This window comes from Rhipicephalus microplus, chromosome X, assembly GCF_043290135.1.
Source record: "Rhipicephalus microplus isolate Deutch F79 chromosome X, USDA_Rmic, whole genome shotgun sequence".
Taxonomy (NCBI): domain Eukaryota; kingdom Metazoa; phylum Arthropoda; class Arachnida; order Ixodida; family Ixodidae; genus Rhipicephalus; species Rhipicephalus microplus.
Genome location: NC_134710.1, coordinates 389,791,773 through 389,819,012, shown reverse-complemented (window position 1 = coordinate 389,819,012; position 27,240 = coordinate 389,791,773). Strand labels below are relative to the sequence as shown.

Genomic DNA, 27,240 nt, shown 5'->3' with positions numbered 1-27,240 from the left:
CGGAAATACAGAACACACGAACAAATTTGAAAAAAAATGGCAAACGAAATTCGAAAATCGCTGCGATGTCTAAGTGGCCAGCGGACCTGAAAGAAGGTATGAGCACAATCTGCTTGCATGCGAAGTGGGTAAAGAAGGCTTCTGTGCCAACCCTCTTCCACTTGGTTTTTCGTGGTCTTTCTCTCTATTTGATGACCTCACCAGTGACGTAATGAAAGACATGTTCTGTTCGTGATTTACTTTTAGTTGGATGCCAGGCAGCCGCCGGGGGAAAAAGTGGCACTGAGCTGCGTGTCAGCTTGCGAGAGCGCGTGCATAAAGGAATAAGGATTTTCCGCTCTCTGTGGACGCTTTGCTTTCTATTGCATGAGTATTTGGGGTGAAAGATCGATTTCACTTGGTTTCTTACGTTTGAGACTGCGCAAGCTCAGATAGCAGCGTGTAGTAGAAAAGCGTGAAATGCTCACTGGCTCAAAGCTAAGTGTAGACGTTTCACGTGTTTTATGAAGATATAAGAGGCCAAGGGGAGATAGCGTTTGTAGAGAGAAGGCGACAAACAAACCACGGTTTCGCATTTGAGGTCAGCAGAAATTGGGACCCTTTAATAATAGAGTTGCGTGGAAGCAGCAAGCAGAGAAGGCGTCCCCTGAATACTCTGTCACTTGGAAAGATGAGAGCAAGAATTTAAGGTTTTGTGAACGTCCACATATTATAGTTGCACGCACTGGCCACGCTTGCAGACCTGAAAGAATGGCGAGAAAATTAGTGACTGCAGCTTCGTGTATGGGAAATGACAGGCACATGTGTTAGTCGACAGGCTGATATGTTTGACGGACAGGTATACTTAAGTTTCAAAAATGACATTGCTGCGAATCGAATTACCTATACCATATCCGCAGATCATTAACGAAAAATATTGCATAACCAAAAAGTGGTGAGAAAATACAAGCGTTTATTACTATTCCTTATTTATTATTTATGGTTGAAAAAAAGAAGGTACACTCTAAGCCGAAAAGGACTAAAGGGAGGTTTGCCATTGGTTCTTCAGGGGACTAAATGCATGGCCACAGATTTTGAACCAATTTTGGACTAACTGCGGGAGCAACTGCAAGGGTTCAACTTTTAACCCTTAGCACTTACTCCACTTGGTTTCAATGTTGGTCCCAGTAGAATGCTGCAGTGGAACTAACACTTGAACCACCGGGACAAATGGCAAAAAATGGTGACACTGCACTTGTGGAGTATGTTTTATGTTTATTCCAATTTATTCAGCACTGAAAAACGCAGTATAATATTGGTCATGCAACACACACACACACACATACACACACACACACACACACACACACACACATATATATATATATATATATATATATATATATATATATATATATATATATATATATATATATATATATACGCACTATTGTTTCAAAGTAGACACTGCAAACACTGACCGCCCGCTTTCCTTTACAGAGAACGAACTATCGTATATATATACCACAGTAATTTGACCTCCCATGTAGTGCCAGCGGGCGACTTTTACTCGGCATAAAAAGCAATAAACATTGACACTGTAACGTGAAAAATTACATGAGCTAATTCGTAGCACCAAAGTGCACCAATATTTTAATATGGATCCATCTAATCTTCAACATCCCTCCAGCCAGAGAATACAAATTATCAGCTGACATTCGATCATGTCAGCCGAACCATTGTTCGCAGTGCTGGTGGTCGAGTCCACAAACACAAACATAGCAGCGGAGCTTATGCGGGAAAGCCGACAATGCAGCCAGGCGCCCCGCCGATGCCATACCCTGTCGGCTTGCTGACGGCGTGGCTAGGCTTACGACAAGTGCGGCTAAACGACCACCGGCAATCGCAACATGCGGCTCGCGTGGAGTTTTCGTCGTCGTCGTTTTATAGTCACAACCACAAATAGGTAAGTGTCCCATGCTCGCGGTATCTTACGTAGTGATGTAGATATCTGTACACTTACAGCGACGAGACCGTTCGCAGGCAAGGCTCCTTCATCGTGCTGGGAAGTCACTTGCTGTGTACCGCCGGCCGCATGATTAGTCGTATCCGCGATCGCCTACATGCTAGATGTTTCATAACAATTGTCACGTGGAGAAAAAGACATAATTTTGCCTGAGCTTTAATGCAGGGGACTATATTTTCTGTATAGGAAATTCTATGTGACGTTTTCTTCGCGTGTGCCGGCAATGCACTCACACCAGCAGCCAGCTTGATACTGATGACGTACAAAGCCTATTTTTATATATCGCTTTGAAGTTGTGGTCACTGTGCTGGTGTACGACCGCTGACGAACAGCTTACTTTTATTAGCGTTGTAAGCTTTCTTTGTAGTTCAAACTAATTCGGCACATTGAAGCGAGTTATCAGCATTGCCCATGTTCGGCACCTTTCACTGGGTGTCGGCCCGCCCATGCAGGCCTAGTGGAAACGCGAGGGCGCTTGTTGTGTGCACTGACTGTGTGTTGTACTCTTTGCCTCTCATAACATCTTTTATTCGTTTCATAGTCCTTCGCTTTTACACTGGCATATAGCCTACATAACTTGTTTTCATGATCACCGACCACGCTGTGAATTGCACTGCAGCATCGACAGGAGACGATCGCGGTGCAGTTTCCTTCCCCGTAGGTCCCTTCATTGCCGGGCGTTTGCGCACGACACGCACTGTCAAGCACTTAGTCCCTGTTGGATGAAGCGTTCGTTCGTTGGTTTAACGACTGCAGTTAGTCCAGCTTTGCCGAACTTCGGCTTAGAGTGTAGGGTATGTTAGAGCCAACTATTGCAACATTATGGTAGTAATATTCAAGATACACACAAATAAATAAACGTGGCTGATTTCTTTCTTTAGGAATCAGTATAACAAGAAAATGGAACGTGTCTTCACAGAAGTAGTTGGGCGTTTTTTGTACATTGTTCCGCTACACGAGCGATAGAATGAAGGCTACAGCAACTAATTGCAATGTCACACGAATAATGGCAAATAGTTGGAAACTTGCAGCGCACGCCTCAAGGAAAATGCGTGCAAGAAATGAGCATACAAAAGAACCGTGACAGCTGGACGCTTGAAGCACGCTTCTCGATCCGAAAGAAAGACGCACAAAACGAACGAGCAAGTATCTACAGGACGAACACAAATAACTGTCACATTGCTCACTTCGTGTGTGAGCACTGTGCTCCTTTCGTAAACGCGGCTGCGGCAGCGAGCGAAGTGACCTTCGGACACACTTTAGCCACCGTAACTTCAAAGCAAACGTGCGGTGAAAGCACAAGAGGTACAAAGCAATCAAATCCCGAAATAACCATGCGGGTGAGCGAGCTATTACGCTTGAGAACATATCTATACGAACTTTGACCATGCCATGTGGAGGCGTGCACACGTCGCAAGGCGTGGGGTGGCGTGAGGTGACTCCCTTTAGAACGTGCACGGCCAACGCGCGCCCCTCGCGCCTTCTTTGTACGGATAACGAATACGCTCCGAAATACTGATCTATGAGGACCGCCAGTGGTGTATGGTGTATATAAATGGTCGTCGTTACCTAGCTTCACAATGTACGCTCTTTGGAATAGTGGTTAGCTTTGCGCGCTGATCAGTGAGTGGTCACTGGTTCGACGCCCCGCTCTAGATTAATTTATTCTCGTTTTTTAAAGACAACAGTCTTTTCTGGAATACTTCGAGGCATAAACGTTGCTACCTTGTGCTTTTTGGTCTGTAAACCGATTCAGTAGAAAGGCGAAAATTTAACGCCTTCCTCAACGACCAGTCATCTTGATCATGTTTAGGGGTTCATGCATGCTTACATTGTGAATAAAAAAAAACAAGTATTACGTACACTTTGGTGCAACATCAGTACAGGGTTATTAGGTAGTGTGTTACTTTATTTCTAAGATCTACAGATACGTAACTCTGAACATAGCCGTGCGCACTAGGGGGGCAGGGGGGCGGCCGTCCCCCTAGTCACCTAAGAGAGAGTGCTAAGGCGGCCACACATATTGAAATATTAAGGGGGCTTTGTGACTCTGAACGGGGTGAGGGGCACAATGGTAGCCCCATAAGCTTACATAATGGAGAGGAGGACCCGTCGCCCCCTCCCCCCTGAAGGGGAACCCTGCGCACACCTGTACTAGAAGTGTTGAGTGGCGTGACCGCGCCTCGCCGCCTGCTTCCTTCCGCGGTGCCGACAGCGGCGGCGCTGCTGTCAAATACCACTGAAGAGCCGCGTGCAGGAACTGCTATGCGCTTCGGCTCTTTCGTTGCGCTTTCTTGATGCATATTTCTTCGCACCTGCCCATAATTCTTGTCTAGCAATTAATTTCATAGCCCTTGCAGTATGACACGCAAATCTACTTACTTTGAGCTCCATAAAAGCCCTTGTGAGAGATGAAAAATAATTTAGAAAGGGCGTGTTTTATACACCTTTTTTTTTCTTCACTCTTTGTTCATTGATTAGGCGTATACAATATTCAGAATGACTGAATTGATTTATTGGAAGTTAGCTGCGCTCAGTAGGCTGTGAAATTAAAAAAAAACCAATACCAAGTGAAAAGCACGCAGAACCAGGAAGCCATAAGTAAAGATGGGATAAGAAGGTAATCTGAACCCCCTACACCACGAAATTTTTTCGTAATTTAACTTTCCAGGGTATACTAAAATATTTACACGCATTCACAGCAACCACCAATCACCAAACTTTACCGTTCAGCGCCCCCCCCCCCCTTCCTTAAAAAAATATCGGTAGCTTTGTGCCGAACGTTAACACAGTTCGGCGAAGCTGAATATTGCGTGTCATTGCTTAGTCCCGGGGTTCACTACAGGCTACAAGTCACCTTAAAAGAAGCATGGGTTTTTCGGTGTTTCGTAGGACGAAGCTCTGTTAGTGCAGTAGTGGAGAGCGATCCCGCGCGCTTGCAAGCTGCTTCAAGAAAACTCGGCTGTGTGTGAGCTGTACTTCGGCGAGAGGTACATCTCCCGGCACTTCGAGCATACTATGGTTGGCGAAATTGTCCGCATTGAAAGGGGTACACCCATGGGCGTGCTTTCCATTCAGGGGGGGGGGGGGGGGTTGTTGGCAAAGGTTGATTGCAGGGTGCCTTCTTCCTATTAAATCAGTGTATGAGGCAGATTGTTCTCCCTCCTTCTAGATGACTAAAAAAATGCGCCGCTGCCTAGTCAAGGTATTAGCGCCCCCTCCCAGCTAGCCAGACCCCTTTGCCCCCCTCGTGGGGACACCTATGGGTAGGCCTTTTGGAGAAGCTCTTTGCATTTGTAGACGCCTTTGAAATCACTTTTTAGAGTGCTTTAGCAACAACGAGCTTCACAGTGACAGTTTGGAAGCGCTTGTTTCCTGCTTGAAAAAAAAAATGTCACACTGGGCTGCACACAACTTGGTCCAAGCCTCACCGATCAAGTAAACAAGTTTTTTTCTGCTCACTCATTTGCATTTTTACACAAAGGTACCCCAGAAGAAGCGAGCATGTTCCCGTGAAAAGAGGAAGTACTTGAAGCTCAGGCGCATCACCTAGGCTCGCAGCCCAATGTTCTGTGGAGCGCCTGCGAACTATAATACTTTTTTTCTTGGGGACATGCAACAAATTATTAAGAATGCATTGTTGTAAACATATAGTGAGTCACTACTCGGAAATTCATTGTATGACCTGTGTGCAGAAAATAAAAGGTTTTAATTCAGATAGCGCTCGTGATTCTTGTCTATGAGTAAGGCGTTATGAATGATGGGGCTTTATTTACAGATTATTGCTTGAGGAAATGATGGTTCACCGTGGGAGGTGCTGCAAGAAATGGCTCACAACTGAGTTCATCATTCCACTCTTCTACCACTTCACATCGATAAAATGTTTCAGTGCCGTCCCGGGCTCACTTTCGGCATCCTGTCGACCTGATGATATTTCTGATCAGTCGTGCACCCGCGTAGGCATCCGCTTTTCCACAAGCTAATTAACGTATTTTCTCGGTCACCATTTGAAACAAAAAATATATTTTATATGTTTCACATAGCCCGCGCGCGTGGTTGATTGCCGTCGCTGCGCAGCGCATCGCCGCCTTGGGTGACGTGCAAACATATGCCAGCGCCATCTGGCGGTCTCCTCCCAAGGCGTTTCGCGCAAGCCGGCGCGTTCATCACACTTCTCTATTCTAGCCACTGTAGTTTCATTCTCTCTTTTCAGACAAGACTTTCGACAACCTTTGCCAGCGAAGCACGCTATACGGCGCCAATTTCCTTTCCTAAAAATATCTAATGATATATTTTACATCGTCATGTGTGGGACGAACATACGTCAGCGGAGCCGTGATGGACCACGAAATAAAGCACATTCGTGTTAAAGAAGTAAAAGAAGAAACAACAATAACAATCAATATGTACATATTTATATATAGGGTTTGTAACGCAAGAGAACGGTCTATGAGCATAATCTAATTCATTAAACGTGAGAACTGGACTGTGAGCTCGGCGTCTTCAGCAAGGCTCAGACTATAAAGTGAGTACTCAGAGCTCAGCGACTTCAACGTGTTCTCGTTACGACTAGCGAGACGGTACGAAGGGCGCGAGGATGTGCTTTAAAGGTCGTTTCTCCACTGGTGGTGATGCGCGCGCACTTATCTCGTAATTGGAGTGATTTTTGACGTCTTGTGCTGGCGTAAAAGTTCCAGAAAACACGAAGTGACTTAACCCCGCTTGCATGGCGAACTGCCTTCGCTGTGAGGGAATCTTTTCTGATATTTTCAACGAGGTGTGGGCCTGTCAAAAAAAAAAAAAACTCCCGACTTCACCTCTCTATCCAACCTTTCCCGGAAGTACTGGGAGGAAGCCCTGCTTAGATGCTCTGGCCTGACGGCCCAACAAGGCTTAGTTGTTTGTGCCCGAGCCACGGCCCATGCCAATAGTCTCCCGTAAAGAAGTGCCCGCCTAGTGTTTGTACCTTTCCTGTACATGAATTTCTTCCATATTTAAACGTTTTTTTTTTCATTATTATCATTGGTCACTGAAGCGACTGCATTTGCGAAAAAATCGCGCTGCTCAAACACAAAAAAGTTACTGTGTAAGGCATTGGTGCTCTCTTGTGTACTTGGATTATGGTGCTGGTTAAAGAACCCGAGGCGGTCGAAATATCCGGAGCATTTTATTGCGGCATCTTTGTTGATGATATAGTGGCTTTGGGCTGTTAAACTCTAAATATTATTGTTAGTTCGTGTGTTCGTCATATGTATACTTGTGCACTCGTTTCATGCGTTGTTTATGGTTGAGCAGCACGCTTTCAATCACGAGCTGTGTGTTCGCGCTCGTCCTGTGTATGTTCTTTACGTGCGACCTTCAGGTTGAGGAGTGAGCTGCAAGTTACGAACTTCTTGCCATTCTTCTCGAGACATAATTAGTTGCTGTAGCATTCATTCCTTTGTGATACAGTTTGTTGCAATAACATTCATTTCTTGCGGTGAAACAATACACAATGAGCGTTTAACAAAATATTTGAAGAGACGTTTCATTTTCGTGTTTTGCCGATCCCTTTGACAGAGGGATCAGTCAGGTATTTTGTATTTAAGTATGTTCGTCTAAATTAAACGTTCGGTTTTGCATCTCTGTGCCCGTACTTGTTCTTGAACAATGCTCGACATCAAGTCAAGGCCACATTACACATTTAGCAGTCGTACTTTTCTGGGAGTGCTCATGAACTGAACTGATATCACCATACTTTCATGAAGAGGCAAATACACCGCCTCCGCCGCCGAAAGAGGAAGATGATGCTTTCTATTTATGTTTGGCAAAACGATAAAAAGATAGGCTACGTTAGAGCCGGTTATCCCATCATCATGACAGTAATGTACAATATAAACACAAAACTACAAAAAATAAGAATAGTAACAAAAAAAATTATCAGAGGAACGATGTACATACTACATACACAATAGGGCATGTAACACATGAGTGAACACAGTGTATATGGGTATAGTCCCGCTGAATTATGTGGATAACAATGCGCATAGAGTCTGTACAAATAGTGGTGATTTATAATATGAACTATAGACAGTTGATGAAATGTTTGTATCTTAAGAAATTACGGAGGGTGCTCACTTCGTAAAGCGGCGTCACCATCACGATCGCTGACGTAATCAAGACATGAATAACTCAATTGAGAAAAATGAACATCCGCCATCACATGGGATTGGGACTCTGGCCTCCTGAGTGGAAATCGAGCAGCTTACCACAGAGCCGTGCTCGTGCCCGAAACCTCTTAGCTAAAAGACCGTATACAGGCGTCATGCCCGACAAGGAATCGCGTTTACCTATGTGCTATAGTGTCACAGAAGAGTAAAGTAACACGACTTTCATCACACAATGCTACTTACGCAAAGAGTGTGCGCTTTAATGCTTCCCACCCACTGCAACGTATTCAGCCCTATTTCTTCTATGTCATCAGCGACACGCAGCATCTAAGAAGTGCACATGTCGCTTTAGAGATGTGTAAAAGATACAACCGTTAGCAACTTTAACGCTCCGATGCGTGGCCTTGGCTCGCTTGAACTGAGGTCAGCGCCACCAAGCGTCTAACATGATATGCTTCCTGCAGTTAGCAACAGATGTAGAGCACGTCCATTTCACCAGAACATTTCCGTTTCCGGTCTGCCTGACCAACGGGTCGAATGCACTCCCTTGGTATCCCGTTTTCGCCACGTTTTGCTCGTGGCTACGTCATCACGCGTGCCCATGGCGTTTGTTGTTATATGCTTATCTCGATACCTCGATAATGAACCATTGCGTGCGAAAGCTTGCGCACCTTATGAGTTCGAATTCACTGCAAGGAATCACATCTACAAATAGCAGAGCAAACGCATGTTAAATGCGATTGCAAAAGTTGCACAAAAAATAAATCTCAAATTCCGTGACGTTGTTCTTGTTACAACTCAGTTTTTTCAGACAGCGTCAATTGAACTGTTGTCGCGATTCGGAGTGTGCCTTTCAGTTCGGTTCATACTGCACGGAAGATGTCGCATGGAGCGCAATGTTTGTGCGTGTTTTCAGCAAGAAATATGCATGGATACAACGCATACACAGCAACTTTCATGCGTAGTTATCACACAAAAACCTAAACTGCCATCTTATCCTATAATGAAGTCGTGGCTCTGGGAGGCTAAACTCTAGATGTTGTTACCCGCAGAAAATGTTGTGCTCCAAGACCACATCTTCCGTGCAGCGCGAACCGAGAAGGAAGGTGCACTCATGATCGCGAGAACAGTTCGATTTAGGCTGTCTGAAAATTATTGAATTAGAACATGCATGAGCAACTTGTACAAACGCCCTGAACGTGTGTTTGCTCTGCTTTTTATACACGTGTTTCCTTTTGAGCAGCTGCTGCGAATAAAAACACGGAAGGGGCATAAGCTCTCACACGCAATGGTTCGTTGTCGAAATAAGTATAAGACAACAAACGCCACGGGTGTGCGCGATAGCGTTACCGCGAGTGAAACATGGCGAAAATGGAAAGGCAAATGAATGTATTCGACCCGCTGGTCAGGCAGACTGGAAACAGAAATTTACTAGTGAAACCGAGACGCGCTACATCAATCCTCAACTGCAGGATGCATATCATGTTAGACGCTTGGTGACGCTGACCTCAGTCCAAGCGAGCCCAGGCTACGCTTAGGAGCGTACAAGTTAAAGGTGCTGACGGCTGTACAGCACATCGCTTATCAACAGAACTGAGGCGAATAATGGCGTAGCGGGTGCTGTCCTACTTTACAAAAACTGACACATATGGCGTAGTCGGTACCTTGCGCAGCGCTTATTTTTCAAACACAGTTCGTCTTTCACCGACAGGAAGCTGCGCTAAGAGTTTGCATTAGACAGCATCGTAATCATCAAGGAGTTTTGTTTCGTCGTGATTACCTGATTTTCTTCCTGCGTTTTTTCCTGAATTTATGACAATAATGATAGGTTTGCATTAGTTAAGTAGATCAATGCCAGTAGGGGTAATTACAAAGGACTAATTATATGCAGTCTTTTTTCATTCTGCTTATGCTGACAGGCCTGTACTGAAGCTCTTGAAATGACTAGTTCCCGCTAATTTTTAATTTAATAATTTAATGTGGGCGCCAAGTTGCAAAGGTTTCTTTTAAATGACATTGCTAATATTCTGTCCAGAATGTCACTTTTCATGCCAATCATTAGTTTTTTGTCACTAACAGCACACACTTTATAATGCTGATATTTCGCATTTTCGCATTGAGAAGAAGTTTATCAGACCCGCTAGTGGCTGCTCCCCAAGCATACATACAAGCGTCTTTTATTTCTCTAGATACGTGATCTAATTCAAGGATGAATGAAGTTGCCATCACGAAATTTTGATGCCACGTACCCACCTTAAATTTTAATTTTCATTGATCAGGCTTGCCTCTTTATGTTTTTTTTTTGTAATCAAGAGGACACATCTTTACACACATAATAGATTTTAAAATGCTACAATTGGGGTATACTTTATATCTGATCGCCGGTTCACTACAGTGATAAAAAAAAACTGGTATAACCTCTTCGAAAGCATGGCCTGGAATTAGCAGAACCGATTATTCATTCCTTCGAGGTCATTACTATGGGCTACTGCCACAATGATGTTTTCTATGCGAATGAGAAATTCATAATTGCGACTGAAAGAACATCTTGCTGAATTCCGCCTGCTTTAAACTTTTTATTACTAATAACAGTCACTGAGAATTATTACATTAATTATCACATTTAGTGGTTATAGACTACAAAACATATAAGAAAAATTCACACACTGTTCAGCTGATTGCTCCTATTGTGTATTTGGGTATATGCCTGGCCCATAAGATACAACGACGAGGACGACGACGACGACGACGACGACAACAACAACAACAACAACAACAACAACAACAACAACAACAAAAACAACAACATCAACATCAACATCATCATCAACAACAACAACAACAACAACAACAACAACAACAACAGTTTAATTCACAGTTGTTCACGAATCGGGGCTCTCATGCTTTACACGCAATTTTTGTAATCCTTCCTTTTTTGAACTCAACGCCAGCATTTGTCGCAGTCGGGCGCCTGCTTTGAAGAAATTGTAAGAGAAATTCACAAGTAATTTTTCAACGCAAACCATTCTGCCCCATCCTTACTTGGGGTGTTACTCCTGGCAAACATTGTGAATGATGTGTTGACTAAATATAGAAGTTGTGTCGGAATAATACTACGACCTTCGAGGAACACAATTAGAAATAGTGCATGAGTGTTCACATTTCGAATGACACCAAATGTAATTATAAGTATCGCCGTTATTTGCACACTTTTAACTGCAAGCTGCACTGAACCTTTTCTTTCCTCATATTGCAAAGTGCGTAATATGCGTAACATACAAAGTGCCCCGAAGAAGCATGTTACCGCATACTGAGGCAAATGATGTTTCATAATAATGAGCACTATGTAGACGTGCGTGTTGTAAATAGATGATTACTACGCCATATTGATTTAGAACATGAGAGGGGTTGTGTGTGATGAAAATAGCAACAATGATATGGCACTCTGCACCTCATTAGCTGGCAAGTAAGCCATCATTTGTCTTGTTGAGGGCAAAGTTGATATATCAGTTTCTTTCTTTGAATTGGAGCCCTGCTATCGAAAACGGACACGTATACTATTTTGTAAACACGAGCAAAATTTCGGTTTATATACGCACCGCTCTATGGTTCTGACTGTGGCACGGTGTACCCTCCAGAGCATGATGTGTGTAAAATTTGTAGGCTCCGTTGAACCCTTGCGGTTCATTGCACGTCACACGACATCGCAGAAGGATATTTGGCAATTGTTCCTGAAATAACAGCATAGAATAGTTACCGTTAAAGTGATAGGTGAAGTGAATTTAGAAGCAGATTTTTTTTTATTTTTAAACTGAAAAAAACAACAACAAATATGACTTCTGTAAACATAACAAAAGCCCTGCAACCAACTTCAGCAACTAATGAAATATCTGCCCACTCATACTAGGGATGACTCATTATCTTGTTGTAATCATAATATTTTTAAAAACGAAAGCAGTCACACAGCTAAACGAGCCGGCGTGGTTGCCCTCTATGCCGAATTCCAGAAGGAAGTGATCGAATAACGGTTGGGAGCCACTCGGTGAATGCAGCTTTCGCAATGACGGGCTGGTACGCACCGGATGAATTCTCAAATCAGGCGTTGGGTCATTCGATCGCCAGTAAGACGCTTTGCGCTCTTGGGTATTTTGACATTTATAGTTTTGCTGATAGATTGATTTGTGGCGTTTAACGTCCCAAAACCATCATAGGATTATGAGAGATGCCGTGGTGGAGTGCTCCAGAATGTTTGACCACCTGGGGTTCTTTAACGTGCACCCAAATCTGAGCCCACGGGCATACAGCATTTACGCCTCTATCAAATATGCAGCCGCCGCAGCCGGTATTTGATCCCGTGACTTGCGGGTCAGCAGCCGAGTACCTTAGCCACTAGACCACCGTGGGGGGGCTTATAGTTTTGACGCTATTTACCATATGTGACGAAAATTGCGCGGGAGCTTGTTGTCGTTGCCATTTGAATCTGTAATTTCTCGCCCTCGGATGCAGAAACCCCCGGAAAGCCATCAATTGACCACGTCCGGCTGAATCATGTGCTCACCTGACGAAAAATGCCCATGTTCACTTACCATGTGCAACGTAAACCATGTGCTCACTTGGCTGGGTCAAGAAGCCGCTCATTTTCGAGAACTGATCATTGAGTAAGGTGCCTTGCACTAAGAATTTTCAATCCCATCTGAAGACTGTGGGGAAGGCCCTGGACGCATTTTTAGTGTACAAAAGGCTCGGGAAATGCTTTCTTTCGTGCTTTCTTCTGGCATGAATATATATATATATATCATAAGCAGAAGTAAATGTAAATACAGAATAGTTTGCGAACTATCAAAAGCGTTTTTCGTTGCCCAGGCAGGTTACATGTGCGTCAGCGTCGTTTCAGTTTATTGCGTGCCAGTGAATTGGATACCTAAAAGAAGTGATAGCTTGCACAAATTCCACCCTATCTACTATAGCCTTATGAATGCCCCTGTATTCATTGAGCGATGTGTGGGGTTTAACGTTTCAAAACCACCGTGCAGTTGAGAGGCGCTGTAGTGGAGGGCTCCGGAAATTTCGACCACCTGGGGTTCTTTAACGTGCGCCCACATTTCAGCACACAGGCCTGCAGCACTTTCGCCTCCATCGAAAATGCAGCCGCCGCAGACGGGATTTGATCCCGCAACCTGCGGGTCAGCGGCCAAGTACCTCAGCCACTACAACATATCTGGGGAAGGGGGGGGGCAGTTAGGTGCATGCATTCATTGTTTTTTATTGCTATAAAGTTCAGTACGCGTCATTTCAATGGAAATAATTAGAATGCTGTCCGTCCTGTCATGTACAGCCATCCATTTCATTTAACCTGAACGCGTGAGCCTCGAACGCCCCGTCTATAAGCGGCGTTTAACAGAACACAGTGGCGAAATGAACAAGTATATGTGAATGCACGCGATGAACAGTCTTTTACAGCTGTCTTCTGCTCTGATGTTCTGGCAATTGGGTGCCAGGACGGCCGGAACAAGCACTTTGAGTCATGGTGGTCGAAGCTTGCGCGTTGAGTTAAAAAAAAAATGGGCAGCTGTACTTCAGTGTCTTGTCCTCATCTAACGTAGCGCTACATTACTCAAAGTTGGATTTCTGATGCTCAATAACAAAAAAGAATATATTATTGACAATCCCGTGCAATTTTATTTCATCGGTTTGGGGAATGTTTATTACATAGTTCATATTACGGATAAACAGTGACCCAAATATTAAGCCTTGTGGTACATTACAAAAATGACACGTTTTTCATGAACTGTAATCTTGTGAAGAAGTCTACTGTAATCAAGATTCTAGATAACTATTCAGTATTTTGAATGTTGTGCTTGGGATACCATTTACTTAGAGCAAAAGTACTATTTATATAGAGTTGAATGCCTTGCGCAAATATGAAAAGATTACCATCTTATTTTTTTCTCTTCGCAGCTATTTATAATTGTATCTCTGATTCTCAATACTGTCATTTTGGTTGACTAATTTTGCTGGAAGTGATATTCTTTATCGCAAATGTTGATTTTATATGGCGGAAAACAATGGAGGGTCTTGTGTGTATATTACGTTCAGCTACGTTTGATAAATGGTTGTGTATACCAAATTGGTCGGAAGTCGTTTAGGTCATTGTGGTTCCCCCACTCAAATTTTGACCTCACCAACATTTTGCAAAACTGAGCAATGAGGACTGTTACGAAGAAAATCGCTGGGTGTCTGCTCACTTTCTCGGGTTTCACAGTACTGGAGCTAAATTTAGCGCTGAATTTGTAGCTACAGCAATCGCTGCTGAAGAACGGCCAAGTGATTTCTCTATCTGGCCTACTTCTGTGGACTTTTGAGGTGTTTAATTACACTGCGTGTGTAAATAAAGAGGTTAAATGTTCATTCGCTTTTCACCTCCATTGAAATGCGGCCGCCATGACTGAATGACGCACTTATGCCCGCAAGCTTGATTGCACGGCACTTTAGGCCGTGCAATCAACTTAGTCACTACGATGCGTGAAGGTGGCGTTGCGCAGAAGCTGGTGCCCCTATAGAGGTTGTTGTGGGGTTTTTCAACCTGTAGTGAATAAATTTCTGAATATAAAACTTATGGCACCATCGGCACCTTATTTTTGATTTTTTGACGTTTTCTTGTAATTACAATCTCTCTTAAAGCTGCTAGTGCGACCTTTTTACATTGTAGACGAGTGGTACACCGTTGCTGATCACTTCTTTTGATATCTAGTGAATTTTCCTGGCAAAGAACGGAACGTATGGATACTTAACCACAAGTGAAGTTGCTTTGGTGTAGCCGGCTAACATTTTGACATCTACCTCTTTGAATCCAAGGCGCACACATTAAAACTAAGGAATGTTGACGAAAAGATAGCTGCAGTATAAGTGAATTGACTCATTCATTGATTGGGCACAATTCATGCGAACGTTGTGTGCTTTGGTACACATGGAGCTAAAAGCAGCCAGCTGTTTCTTCTTAAAGTTTAATGAGCGATTCCCTTAGGGTTCACACATTTCAGTTAAAGAACGTAGTCAAGTACCGCTTTGTGTTTGTGGATTGGCTGCCTGCTGGCTCCATCTGGGTGCCCCGAATAGAAAAATTCAAAGCCGTCCAATGGCGTTTGTCGCTATTAAAACCGAATATGAATGTATTCGCTTCAGGTGGTTGCTCTTTTTTGGAGCACCTTCTGTGTACGCATTTTATTAAACAATTCCACTTGACTTATTCTTGTCTGTGGTATTAAAGAGTGCAGGACAAAACATGGTATCACTGCATTCTCGAATATTGACAACATATGAGGGAACGGAAAAGTTGTGATAATGGAGAAATAGAAAAGTACTATGGAATTCCAGTCTGAACTTGCAGATGCTCGAAATCAACTCGAATGCACCAAATAAAAGAAAAAAGAATGCCGTCTGTGAGTTTATTCTGTGCTTGAAGCTCTCAAATGCTAAATAACTCTAACCGGTTTTTTGAAAATTCGTTATGTCGCTTTATTATCTGGTATAACTGCCAAACACAGTTCTACAACACATTTGAGAAATATCAATACTAATGTTGGAGTGTGATTTCATAAAGTGAATAATTAAAAAGATGTGTAGGAATTGATGTATTTATAAATTCTGTGATAGATGCAGCTCCACTACAACTTAGCAAGTGCGTAGAGCCTGGAAACCCAGCGATTCCCGTTTGTTGACTTCTCGCTACTCTGTTTATCAAACCGTCGATGACGTCAGCGTTTCAATTAAGCACGTAATGTTTTCTTGGCACAAGTATAAACTTGTGCAGGGAAGGAGATTAGCGAAATCAGTGTGTGATATGCGCGCCGTTTTCCTTTTTCTGTGCTTTATTGACTACCTGCTTGCTAAGGCAGTTGAGATACGTGTCGTTATTAGCGAGTCCCATCAGATTGTTTCTTCCTTCAGATGTCGCGACGAAGGGCCGGCGAAGTGCTGCTGGGAGAACAATCGCGTGCTTCACGACGTATACTTGCGTCTACTCTTCCGTGGTGCGGATCTCAATCGCATGTTTCGGAAGCCTTTTTTACTGATTTTTAAGTTAATTATTGCGATTACTTCTGGGTTAATTTTGTTGCTTGTATTATTTGAGATCGCAATCATTTTTTTTTACATACACACCTCCCTTCTTCTATCGCCTAAAAGGAAGAACGACTCCACACTGTGACCACTGCGATCAAGTCGATTCGTCAGAGGAGAATATCCTTATATAATGTCCGCATTATAATGAAGAATGCCCTAAAATGAGTGATCGCTTGATCCGAGTCGACAGACGGACATTTACAATATGAAAAATACTTGGTCTGCGGCCACATTCCGTTAATCAAATGCACGCAGTGAGTGGTCTTCCAGATTTTAAGTATACACAAGCCTAATTAACTCTCTATATTTCATATAATACTTTGCCAGTATTTCTACACACTCTATCCGCAATGTGATCCCGATATATGAACGGGACTATGACCATACATATTGGGCTCATTCATGCATTCTATTCTGTATATAATATGTACATAGTGCCTCTGATTAGTTTTTTCTTCAGTCATTCCTAATTTTTCAAGTTCGAGTGTTTATCTTGTACGTGACTATCATAATGTTGAGATTGCGGGCTCTAACGCAGGCTACCCTTTAATATTTTGCTAAATATAAATAAAACAATTAACCTGCTTTGGAGAATAGCTAGCGCTGTTTTAAGCATCTGTTGACCACTTGATTATGAGCGTGATGATGCCACATGAGATCAACGGATAGACGACATGCTGGACAACTACAGTACTTGATCGCCCTGCTAGGTATACTTGAACACGCTTCACAGCACTGATGCCACAGCTCACCAGTGCCAGGACAAAGCCACCTAGAACTCTAGGAGGCGCTGGCCAGGACAGCTGAACATGCCACACAAGGAATACAAACTTGCACTGACAGTGTGTCTCATAGCAACTGTTTGGGTTTTACTCCCAAGAGCACTATATGGTTATGAGAGACGCCGTATAGATGAAGGCTCCGAAATTTTGAACATCTTCCGTCCTTAAGCGTACCCCTAAATATAAGCACACGGGCATTCACTGTTTCTTCATTTCACCTCCATTAAAATGTGGGTGCCGTGGCCAGGATTAGATTATGTGAACTTCGGGTCAGCGTTAGAGCGCCGTAATCATCAGACCAAAGCGGCGACGTGACGGCTGGTGTTCCTCGCCGGTTTGGTTATGCAATATTTCATTATTACTAAAGAATGAGAGGCGTTGTTTGTCCCAACAGAGAGCTTTTGCTGACAAATATGACGTAAATGTAATTACCAAGTTAGTATGCATTCAACTAAAGATGTTAAACAGCTTGTTGGTATTGAATTTATAAGTTATAGGCCAGCGCAAATAGGCGAACACCCAAGGAAGACAGCGCCATGTGTTTCTTTCCTCGTGTGTCTTTGTTGTGTCCATCTTCGTTTGCGAAACAACATAATTGAAAGCATGTGTTGTCACTTCAAGATGTTAGCGCACATTTACTTACCGGAAAATAGATGGTGGGTATGTGCCGATGCATGGCTTTGCAGAAAAGATTGCCATTAAACTCATTTCCAGGGTACACTCCGGGAACTTGGGTAAGGTAGTCGTGGACGAAATTCAGCGCCAAACACGACGGCAGTTTTGAGCTACAAAAAAAACGCAAGGTCACCGACAAAGTATTTTCACATTCATAGTAATCATCGCACAAAAGGGTTCCCTGCGCGCGCTCTGTCCTCTGTGAGAAAGGCGCATCAAAAGAGCGTCAGCAGAAGTAAGGTACTAAACATTTTCTAGGGGAATACTGTACAAAGCAGTAAGTATGAGGCAACCACAACGATTCGTTATCTTTGCTGTTCTGTTACCCTAATATAAAGGTAACAACGATGTAGAGTTGGCTGCCGATTAACAGGCAACTCTATATTTCCCATGGGATTAATAATAAAATTTTGTTATTTTCTGAAATTTTGTTTTAATACAGTTTGAAAACAAAGAAAGCTGAAGGAATACATAGAATGGGAATAACGACAACTACGTCAGACATGTGTACAGACAATGTTTTTTTTTTATTTCAGACATTCCGAAAATCCCGTTACCAGGCGTACCTTTGTTAATTTACTATGTCAGAACCTATTCGATTTTTTCTGCACGTACACGTCAAAAGATTACGACCATTCTGTGAAACATTTTTTAGTATTTTCAGACATTCTATTCATTTTTGCCGAGGACATAATACACTTGAAAGCTACACATGGATCAGAAGTAGTCTGTACGTACGCAAATTGATCCAAAGAACATTTGCAGGTTTGCTCATTCGTTTGAAGGTGAAGTGTGTGAGCTTGGTTGATATAGATAGCGGTATAGGTTAGCACTACGTTCTTGGCACTTAGGGTTTTTTAGCGAGGAATGAGACGACATCGTAGCAGATAGGACTCAGTACTACTTTCAAGTGACATTATTTATTGCTTCATTCTCCTTTGTATACATTGACGCAATAAAGGCTGTCTGTTTTGAGTAATGTTTTCTCCCGTCATCTGACATGGGTTGTTATTCTACGCCGAAAAAGCACCACGGATTCATGCCAACTAGTGCGCCAGCGACTTATATAGGACCTCGGTTTACTGAAAATTCAAGGGCTTATCGGCGATCCTGTGTTGCACTTTTTTCTTTACACACACGAGTTTATAAGCGATGGTATCAACGGCGTTAGTTTTACAACATACCCTCTTAGAGTAAGAAATTGTGTAATATACAAGTATACTTGGTGTAAAGGAAAATTTCTCATAAGCCGGTATAAAAAGTAACAAAGAAGATCATAACAGAAGGTGCCATGTGTGGGGCCACCATCGTGACAGGAGTCTTTTATTGTGAAAATGAGTGGCGCTGGATACTTTATAAGCATGCTATGAAGCCTCGTGATGCACTCTATAGTGGAAGTGTCGTGTTATAGTGGTGTTTGCGATGATGCACAGGACTGACGAGCAAGTTCATGAAATTGAGGGCAATTACAAAAGTTCAGGGTGCAAAGACGTAATTAGGTGTGAAGAAGCTTGGACGCGGCCTACGTGAAACAATAACAACGTTACTTTTGGGATACTAATACATACAAGGTGCTCAATATCGGCGATGGTATTTTGCATACCAGTAGAGTTTCATGCTAGGGAGGTGCAGAGAGGTCGATATATGAGGCAGGGAGCAGGAATCTTCCTAAACCTAGCCTACTATAGTGTATTTCTCTTTTATGAAAAAGTGCAGCGCTAAATTTTCTCGAGTTCTTAGTGAGTCTGGCATATTTTTTACATTGAATACGTGTGTGAAACCGCACGTTCATATCGCCACGTTTTCATGCCATTCTCGATTGGAAATAAATTACACCATTCCCTACTAAAAGAAACAATGAGTATTGATTGATTTGTGGGGTTTAGCGTCCCAAAACCATTATTTGATTATGAGAGACGTCGTAGTGAAGGGCTCCGGAAATTTCGACCACCTGGGCTTCTTTAACGTGCACCGAAATCTGAGTACACGGGCCTACAACATTTCCGCCTCCATCGGAAATGCAGCCGCCACAGCCGAAATTTGATCCCGCGACCTGCGGGTCAGCAGCCGAGTACGTTAGCCACTAGACCACCGTGGCGGGGCAAGGAACAATGATTAGCATGCAAGGTAGCGCATGGGTCAAAGTTGTGTTCTTCACGGGAACGTTGCCCAATGGTAACGCCTCCCTGCAAGTGGAGCACAACGATGAACTTACCATAGTTTCTGTTGCTGTTATTCACCCCGAGCTTTTGTTAGAGCACGCTAGGCAGCTTCGTCACCACGGCAAGTGAGAACACGTGCATTCATCGCGCGTCTGCAGAGTCTTGTTCCCTGACGCCATCTCGTGATTGCGGAGATAATGTGAGGGGAACAGGCCACAGCGTCATTACAGGCCAGAACACGCCAGTGCGCGAGCGCATACTGGCAGTGCTTGGGCCAGCGGTTGCGCATGAGCCGTAAGGGTGGACACGCCACGCACTACATTTAACTCCACTATAGGTTGCTGCGCATCAAATAAAATGAAAAGAGTTTGATTACGATACTATGAATGCTAACTCTGACTGCGGCTGTTAGGGCACGTTTATTATGGGACCAAATAGGGAAAGAAATCGGCAGGGGCATGCACGAATGTCTCGGTAGCAGTGATGGTTTCACGCTTTGATGGCGCTTACGTGCAGCTTCTGTGTCGTTAACATCTGGACTCTGGCATAGGGGACACTAATACGCGAACATATAGACTCTGGCGTAGGTGACACTAATAAGCCTCTACTTAGGACATCTTTTAGCAGCAATGGCGGACAAAACACATCCACAGGTTCCATCACTCATAGTTAAGAAAAAAAAACTACATGAGACAAGTTTGTGTAATGATTAAGAGAACGTTACAAATAGAGTGACAGGCGCGTAGTGTTCTCAGCGGCAGATCACTTTGATGCATGGGCGCGTTTCACAGTACTTGCAGGCAGACGTGCGATCATGCGACATTTGGTTTCCAACTATGGCGACAGTGAACGCGCCAAGTGCACACTATACCGGTGAACTAACGGTAATGTGTTCCTCGTTAGCCCTGTGCATCAGTCGCTCAGTTCACCTGCCAATGACAACGTTTTGGAACAGGCTAAGAAGGAGGTGAAATCTATCTATCTATCTATCTATCTATCTATCTATCTATCTATCTATCTATCTATCTATCTATCTATCTATCTATCTATCTATCTATCTATCTAGCCGCTTATGACCTCTAGCTCTGTTGGCCGTTTCGATAATGGTGTTGACACCAAGCTTCGCATGGCGTAACATCACTGTAGGAAGAATACATTTGACGAGTCATTACACGAAAATCATGACATGTGTGTCATGAATGTCATGAATTACATTTCATTGTCCTGCAGCTCTTGCGGTGGTTTCGTTCACATGGCATGTTGCAAAATTGGTGTGGTATGGCATGATCGCATGGCGAACCCAAGCGACAGACTCTAACATGTAAATAATGATATGCGTGCCATGTAAGAACTTGACTACATGTGACGCTCATGATGTGCACGCGACCGTTTCGCTTGCGTCAAATATATCACATTTGGTTTTATAGTATGTGAATGGATGACGAAAGTATGGGACTGGTGCAAACTCTATAATCATGAGATGCGTGCCATGTAGAACATGACTACATGCCACGGTCTTGATGCGCTCGTGGCCGTTTTGCTAGCTTCACATGTACCAAGCTCGTTATTACGCGACACGACCGGACGACATAGGTAAATGGCACATGCAAGCATGATAACTACGACATGCGTGTCGTGTAACATAAATGTCAAATTTGGTATTACTTGACGCCAATAGATGACGAAGGTATGTGCCAGGTGCAAACAAGTTTGTCATGAGATGCGTGTCATCCGAGAACATGACTACATGCCACATTCAAGGTGCCAAAGCATTTCGACGTGACGCAGTACGCGTGCTCGCCAACGTTCATTTCGTCGCGTCACGCCGGCATTGCCACGACAGGCACCGGTCCTGCCATATACTCGCGGGCGCGCGCCGCGCTGCATTGCTTTGACGTATGCGCGTTTCAGCGGGTCCAGCGTCTCTCCATCACGAATAGAGGGAGACACAGAGTTGTCTGGGTAACGCATCGGAGCGAAATGCAGCATGTCGTATTTCGGTTGCCGTCGGGTCGCGCCGACGGACACTGGTCACGCCTGGCGTCAGACTATAGAGTGCTCGCGTTTTGCTAACGTAGCGTCACTGTGCCCAGCATGCGCGCACGTCAACGCTACATTGGAGTATATTGGGGCCTTCATGATGTGCTCGCGGCCGTTTTGCTAGCTCAACGTATACCAAATTCGGTGTTACATGACGTCAATAGATGACAAAGGTATAAAACTGGCGCAACATGATAATCCTGACATGCACATCATATAAGAGCATGACAACATACCACGCCCATAGCGGGCTTGCGGCCGTTTCGCTAGCTCCACATATACTGAATTTGGCATCACGTGATGTGAATGGATGACGAAGGTATGCGACAAATTCAAACATGATAATCATGACACGGAAGTCATGCGCGCACGTCAACGCTACATTGGAGTATATTGGGGCCTTCATGATGTGCTCGCGGCCGTTTTGCTAGCTCCACGTATACCAAATTCGGTGTTACATGACGTCAATAGATGACAAAGGTATAAAACTGGCGCAACATGATAATCCTGACACGCACATCATATAAGAGCATGACAACATGCCACGCCCATAGCGTGCTTGCGGCCGTTTCGCTAGCTCCACATATACTGAATTTGGCATCACGTGATGTGAATGGATGACGAAGGTATGCGACAAATTCAAACATCATAATCATGACACGGAAGTCATGTACGACATCATTTACCTTCACCTCGTAACCTTTCGCTTATTTTAAAGTGACATATCAACATTTATCATTCGTGCTTCACATATCATAAATTCCCACTGTACGAGGGGTCTGCCATTTTTTTTTTGTAGTCTACTGTAAATACGTTGATATCGTCCAGCCTCACAGACCATTTGTAGATGGTATAGCCTGAACATTACCTAAACAAATGCACAAGGAGCCAACAAAAAATTTCTTTTAAGTAAACTGTAGTTATTGTTTAGTGCATACTCGTGTACTTAGGCTTTCTGTTTTCTCGCAATAATAGTTCATTGCTCACAACACAGTACCTGAGGGATTGTCGGATCAGGTTTTCGCTGCACGGTGAAAAGTAGTGTTTTCTCAGCCCACCATCATGGTAGCTCATGATGTACCCAAGCTCCCATCCGCATGTCTGATGATACGGTTGAGGGTACACGTCATGCGGGGCTCCCAACCTAAGGGATGAAAGAAAAGGTTAAATAGTTGTATTCGCATATAACCTACTGAGCCGACATATGCTAGCCGAAGTGGGCTTGTACATGACCGATGAGCACTTTGAAAACACGCACTACAGGCAGACAATAACAAGCGCAGTTTTTTTACTATCAACTCAAAGTTTATCACGCACCGCAGTATACATCGATCATGAGTCACCAACTGGCCCAATTGTCCACTCTGGTTTGTACATGCTCATGTGAAGAAGTTGAACTTGCGATCCTGACAAAGGAAACGGCAAGCGCTGTTCCTGTCCTGCTATTTCGGCCCTTTCAAAAAGCGCTGTTTCTTCACCTAAACTGGATGAATCACTGAACTATCGCCTTGATTTCTTGTGGAGTATGTGGAAAGTATCTACATCCTTTAAACGGGCCCTACAACGCTTTTTGAAAATTGTAAAAAAAAAACGCTACTCATCTGTAGTTGCGGCTCCCGAATACACGTAAGCTAAATAATATAGTCAAGCACGTGGCCAGGGATTAACAAATATTTATCAAAATCATGTAGGAGTCACTTTCTCTTCTTTCTGTGCACATGAAGCCAAGTGCTAAAATACAGCGCCTTATATTCTAAAATGTTCACGGCCGTTGGCTGATTTCATAATCATGTGAGAGATAGCGCGGGCCCCTACGGGCCCGCGCTATCTTTCACAATTTCAATGCAGGTAAGCCGCGAACTAAAAGAAAAAAAAAGTCACAGCTTCACTGCAAAGGCGAAGCAATAAATGCGATAGCACCAAATAGGAAGCTCACACTCAGAATAGCGAGCATATCGAAGCGTGCCCCGCGTTTCTCACGCACAAATGACGCACCAAATGTGCCCACAGGTACAGATGAACGCGAATAATTGTTTCAGTTGTTACTTTGCTGTGTCTGAAAAGCGGAGCCTTTTCACAAACGGAGGCTGTGCAACGATTGCAGGGACCTTTTTGCACCCTATAACTACAACAGAATAGTTCCAGCTCAAGCGCAATTCCAGCCAAGGCCTATGATCCTCACCACCGCGAAATAAAGGCGCGCGGGAGATGGTCCACTTCTCTTCTCTGCGAGCCAAAGTACGCGTGAGAGATGAGAGCTGCCGCGCGCTCATAGCGCCACCTTGCTGATAATGCTTAAAACACGATAGTCCCCCCCCCCCTCCCCCATGAAGGCCGTCAACAGCGGTAAGTGGTAGATATAAATAGCTTGCCATTTGAACGTTGAACGAGATACCTTTCGGTGGCCCAGTGGTTAACGCCTCGCATTCAAGACGTGGTAATTTTACGTTCGATTCACACGCCGGAATCCTTTTTTGCATTTTTTTTGAGTTTCATATATATAGATACTAATACATATACGGAGCACGATGCCGACGCCGGGGGCGAAATCCAGTGGAGAGGGCCCTTATAATTGCTATCGCAATAAAAAAAGTGCTGAGGATCATGACGCATCCTGATGAAAAATACTTTTTTTTTCGCCCTTATTTCTGGGTAGAATTCAGCGTGCTCATTGATGTGAAAGGAGAAAGAAAGCGCTCGAAACCTGTGACAAATTTCCGTTATCTCCGCAGCTATACTTCACGGATTCTAACGTTTTTGCGGCAGTCGATTGGGAAGTCAATAAGTATTTTCTAATAAAGCTATTTGACGAATTCTTTGAAAAGTGTTGCAGGGCCCCTTTAAAAGTGCAGCGCGGATCAGCGAAGAGGAAGGCCCGTGCCACTAGAAGAACATTTACATTGCCGGTAACCCGTGAGCCGTCCTGCGTACGGAGTGGCGCTAGCTAGGCTCTGCATCTCACCGAACATCAGAAAAGGATGCTTATCACTCGTCTCCATTCGCCCAGGCGAGTTTATCAAAATCATGTCATGACGCTTCCTTTCTAAATATTTCGTGTCCACGCCGAAACACTATGTCGTTTTTCCTGGTATCTGGCAAGTCTAGACACCGCAGTGCTTCAATGATTTATAATGTCTAAGAAGTTTCTTTTAGACACTCACTTCAATTATCACCAGCACAAGATAAACATTTCACGCCCTGTTCTTCGTCAGCTTTAATTTTGAAGGTGCCGTTTTTATAGTATAAATCATGTGCCGTCTTGATTTCAAAGTTCAGTTTGCCTTGTGTGATATAGTTGTGCATTATCTTTGATATTTGATCCCAATGTAAGCATTTGCAATTTATTTTTGCCTATAGAACTTGGGTACCATTTATATCGTTTTTTTAGCTTGCTCTTCTGTGGTGTGCAGGTTGTAGAGGCAGGTTCTGACGCAAAAAAAAAGGCTTGTTCAAGTGCAAATAAACTCAGTTGTAAGTCAGCGCTCCTCTGTGGTCTAAGTGTCTTCATTTTTCTTCGTCTAAATTGCGCTTTAGCCTATCCAAGTTCATTAAACTTCTACTGATAATTCCTGATGTCGATATAAGTTTCACGAGTAGCCCAGAATGGCGTCAATCTCATGAAGCGTACGTGCCGACCCTGCGCCGATGCGATGTAGTGGGGACGTTCTTGCCCGGCTAAGCCCTGCAACCCACGGGACTAATGAGGTGGGAAGCATAAAGATAGAAAATGATTGACCGCTGCTTATTCTTGATGACGTTTGGGATCGTTATGCGTCATCTAGAACAGGTCTGTCAGCTGCCTCATTGCCCATTTAAATTACTTAGATGTATTACAAGTCTAGATATCTGTCTACAGCTATACAACACCTTCCTTAACTTGTTTAGTTGAAGTCGCACAATTAGCTTGCAGTGGCAGGGCCTACAGTCTGCCATTGTTCCCGAAACGGGTTCTGGTGAATTATACATTTTCGGTCAATTGAAAGCACTTGATGCTAACTGTACTCATGTCCTCTTTGGCGTCAACACTTTTACCGCAGCAGACAGCCGAAAACATATAACCATGTGTTTAGAAAATCTCAAGGCTATTTTCATTTTTGTGGAGCCGAAAAAAATTACAGTGGCGTCTCACTCCGTGAACCCAGGCGATGCACAAGCGGTGCTGTCGTCATTTTTATTACCCGTACAGCGTCTTTTCATGTTACTCGGGATAACTTTGACACACTTTCCAAGAGTGATTTGACCAATGAGGCACTCAGGCTTTCGCGCCCACAATAACAAGAACCCTACTTTGCAAATCCTATGCAGGATGGCTAACCAACTCTAGCCAATGCTTCGAAAAATCGGCACGTTCCGATCTACTTGCCATTCTTCGCGTGACCTTCCTATTTGTTGCAATCGCGTTCATTGCTTCGCCTTTGCGGCAAAGCTGTGACTTTTTCTTTCTTTTAGTACGCGGCTTACCTGCAATGAGATCGTGAGAGAGAGCGCTGGCCTTCAACCATAGCTTTCGTGAATGAATCACGACCTTTTGTAGCTGGAGTTATATTAGAGGAGGCCACACCAGCAGTTCTTCAACAATGAGGATACCATTATAATGCGGCCCACCGAGGATGACATCAGCACGTTCGCTCACCATATCAAAAAAAAAAAACGCCTGGACTGCGAAGAAGGCGCAGCACAGTCACAGCGAAAGCTATAGAAGGGTGGCCTTTCGAAGAAATTTTAAGCATTCATTGGTTAATTGATGCAAGCGCACTTGCTTGATGCCACTACGGCAATAATAATAAAACTTTTAGGGTAGTAGGCCGGCATTCGCTATGCTATTTTTTTGTCATTCTTCTGAGAAGCATGGTATCCGCTAGACTATAGAGGGGAATTTTGTGCCAATCGTTCGTGTAATGGCTGACGACGATAGGGAAGTTATGCCTCAAGTGGGTATGCGCCACAGTTATTAGCTGAACAAAAACAAGCTTTTGTTATGGGTTGGAGGATCAGACGACCACCTAGTTACGCTATTCACATTGTGCGATCACCAGGTGCTCTTTCGCTGTTTTATAACGCTTTATAGGTCGTATTAACGCGATTGCTTTCCCACATCAAGCCTGCTTAAGGCAAGTTTGGCTCAGTGGTAAAATGGTAGAATACTGGGCTTGCACCTTGCAGACCCGTGTTTGAGCCACACTGTAATTTATACTAGTTTTTTTGTCTAATTTCGCGCTATGTGGTTGCGGACACCAGCGGTGGCCGCGGTGTACAAGCTACGTCGCTGCGCGTGACCCGAGTTGTGATCTCATACCAGCTTTCGC

General features: G+C 43.8%; 1 protein-coding gene across 1 annotated transcript in view; it reads right to left on the bottom strand.

Annotated features, from left to right (window-relative positions):
- Window positions 1-567: 567 nt before the first annotated feature.
- LOC119160995 (A disintegrin and metalloproteinase with thrombospondin motifs like) overlaps window positions 568-27,240 on the bottom strand; it is a 77,519-nt gene continuing 50,846 nt past the window's right edge. The window contains exons 12-15 of the mRNA XM_037413294.2: window positions 22,932-23,078; window positions 17,701-17,842; window positions 11,754-11,885; window positions 568-742 (exon numbers count right to left, since the gene is read on the bottom strand). Coding sequence (XP_037269191.2) covers window positions 710-742; window positions 11,754-11,885; window positions 17,701-17,842; window positions 22,932-23,078 — 454 coding nt within the window. The 3' untranslated portion in view covers window positions 568-709. The remainder of the gene's footprint in view (window positions 743-11,753; window positions 11,886-17,700; window positions 17,843-22,931; window positions 23,079-27,240) is intronic.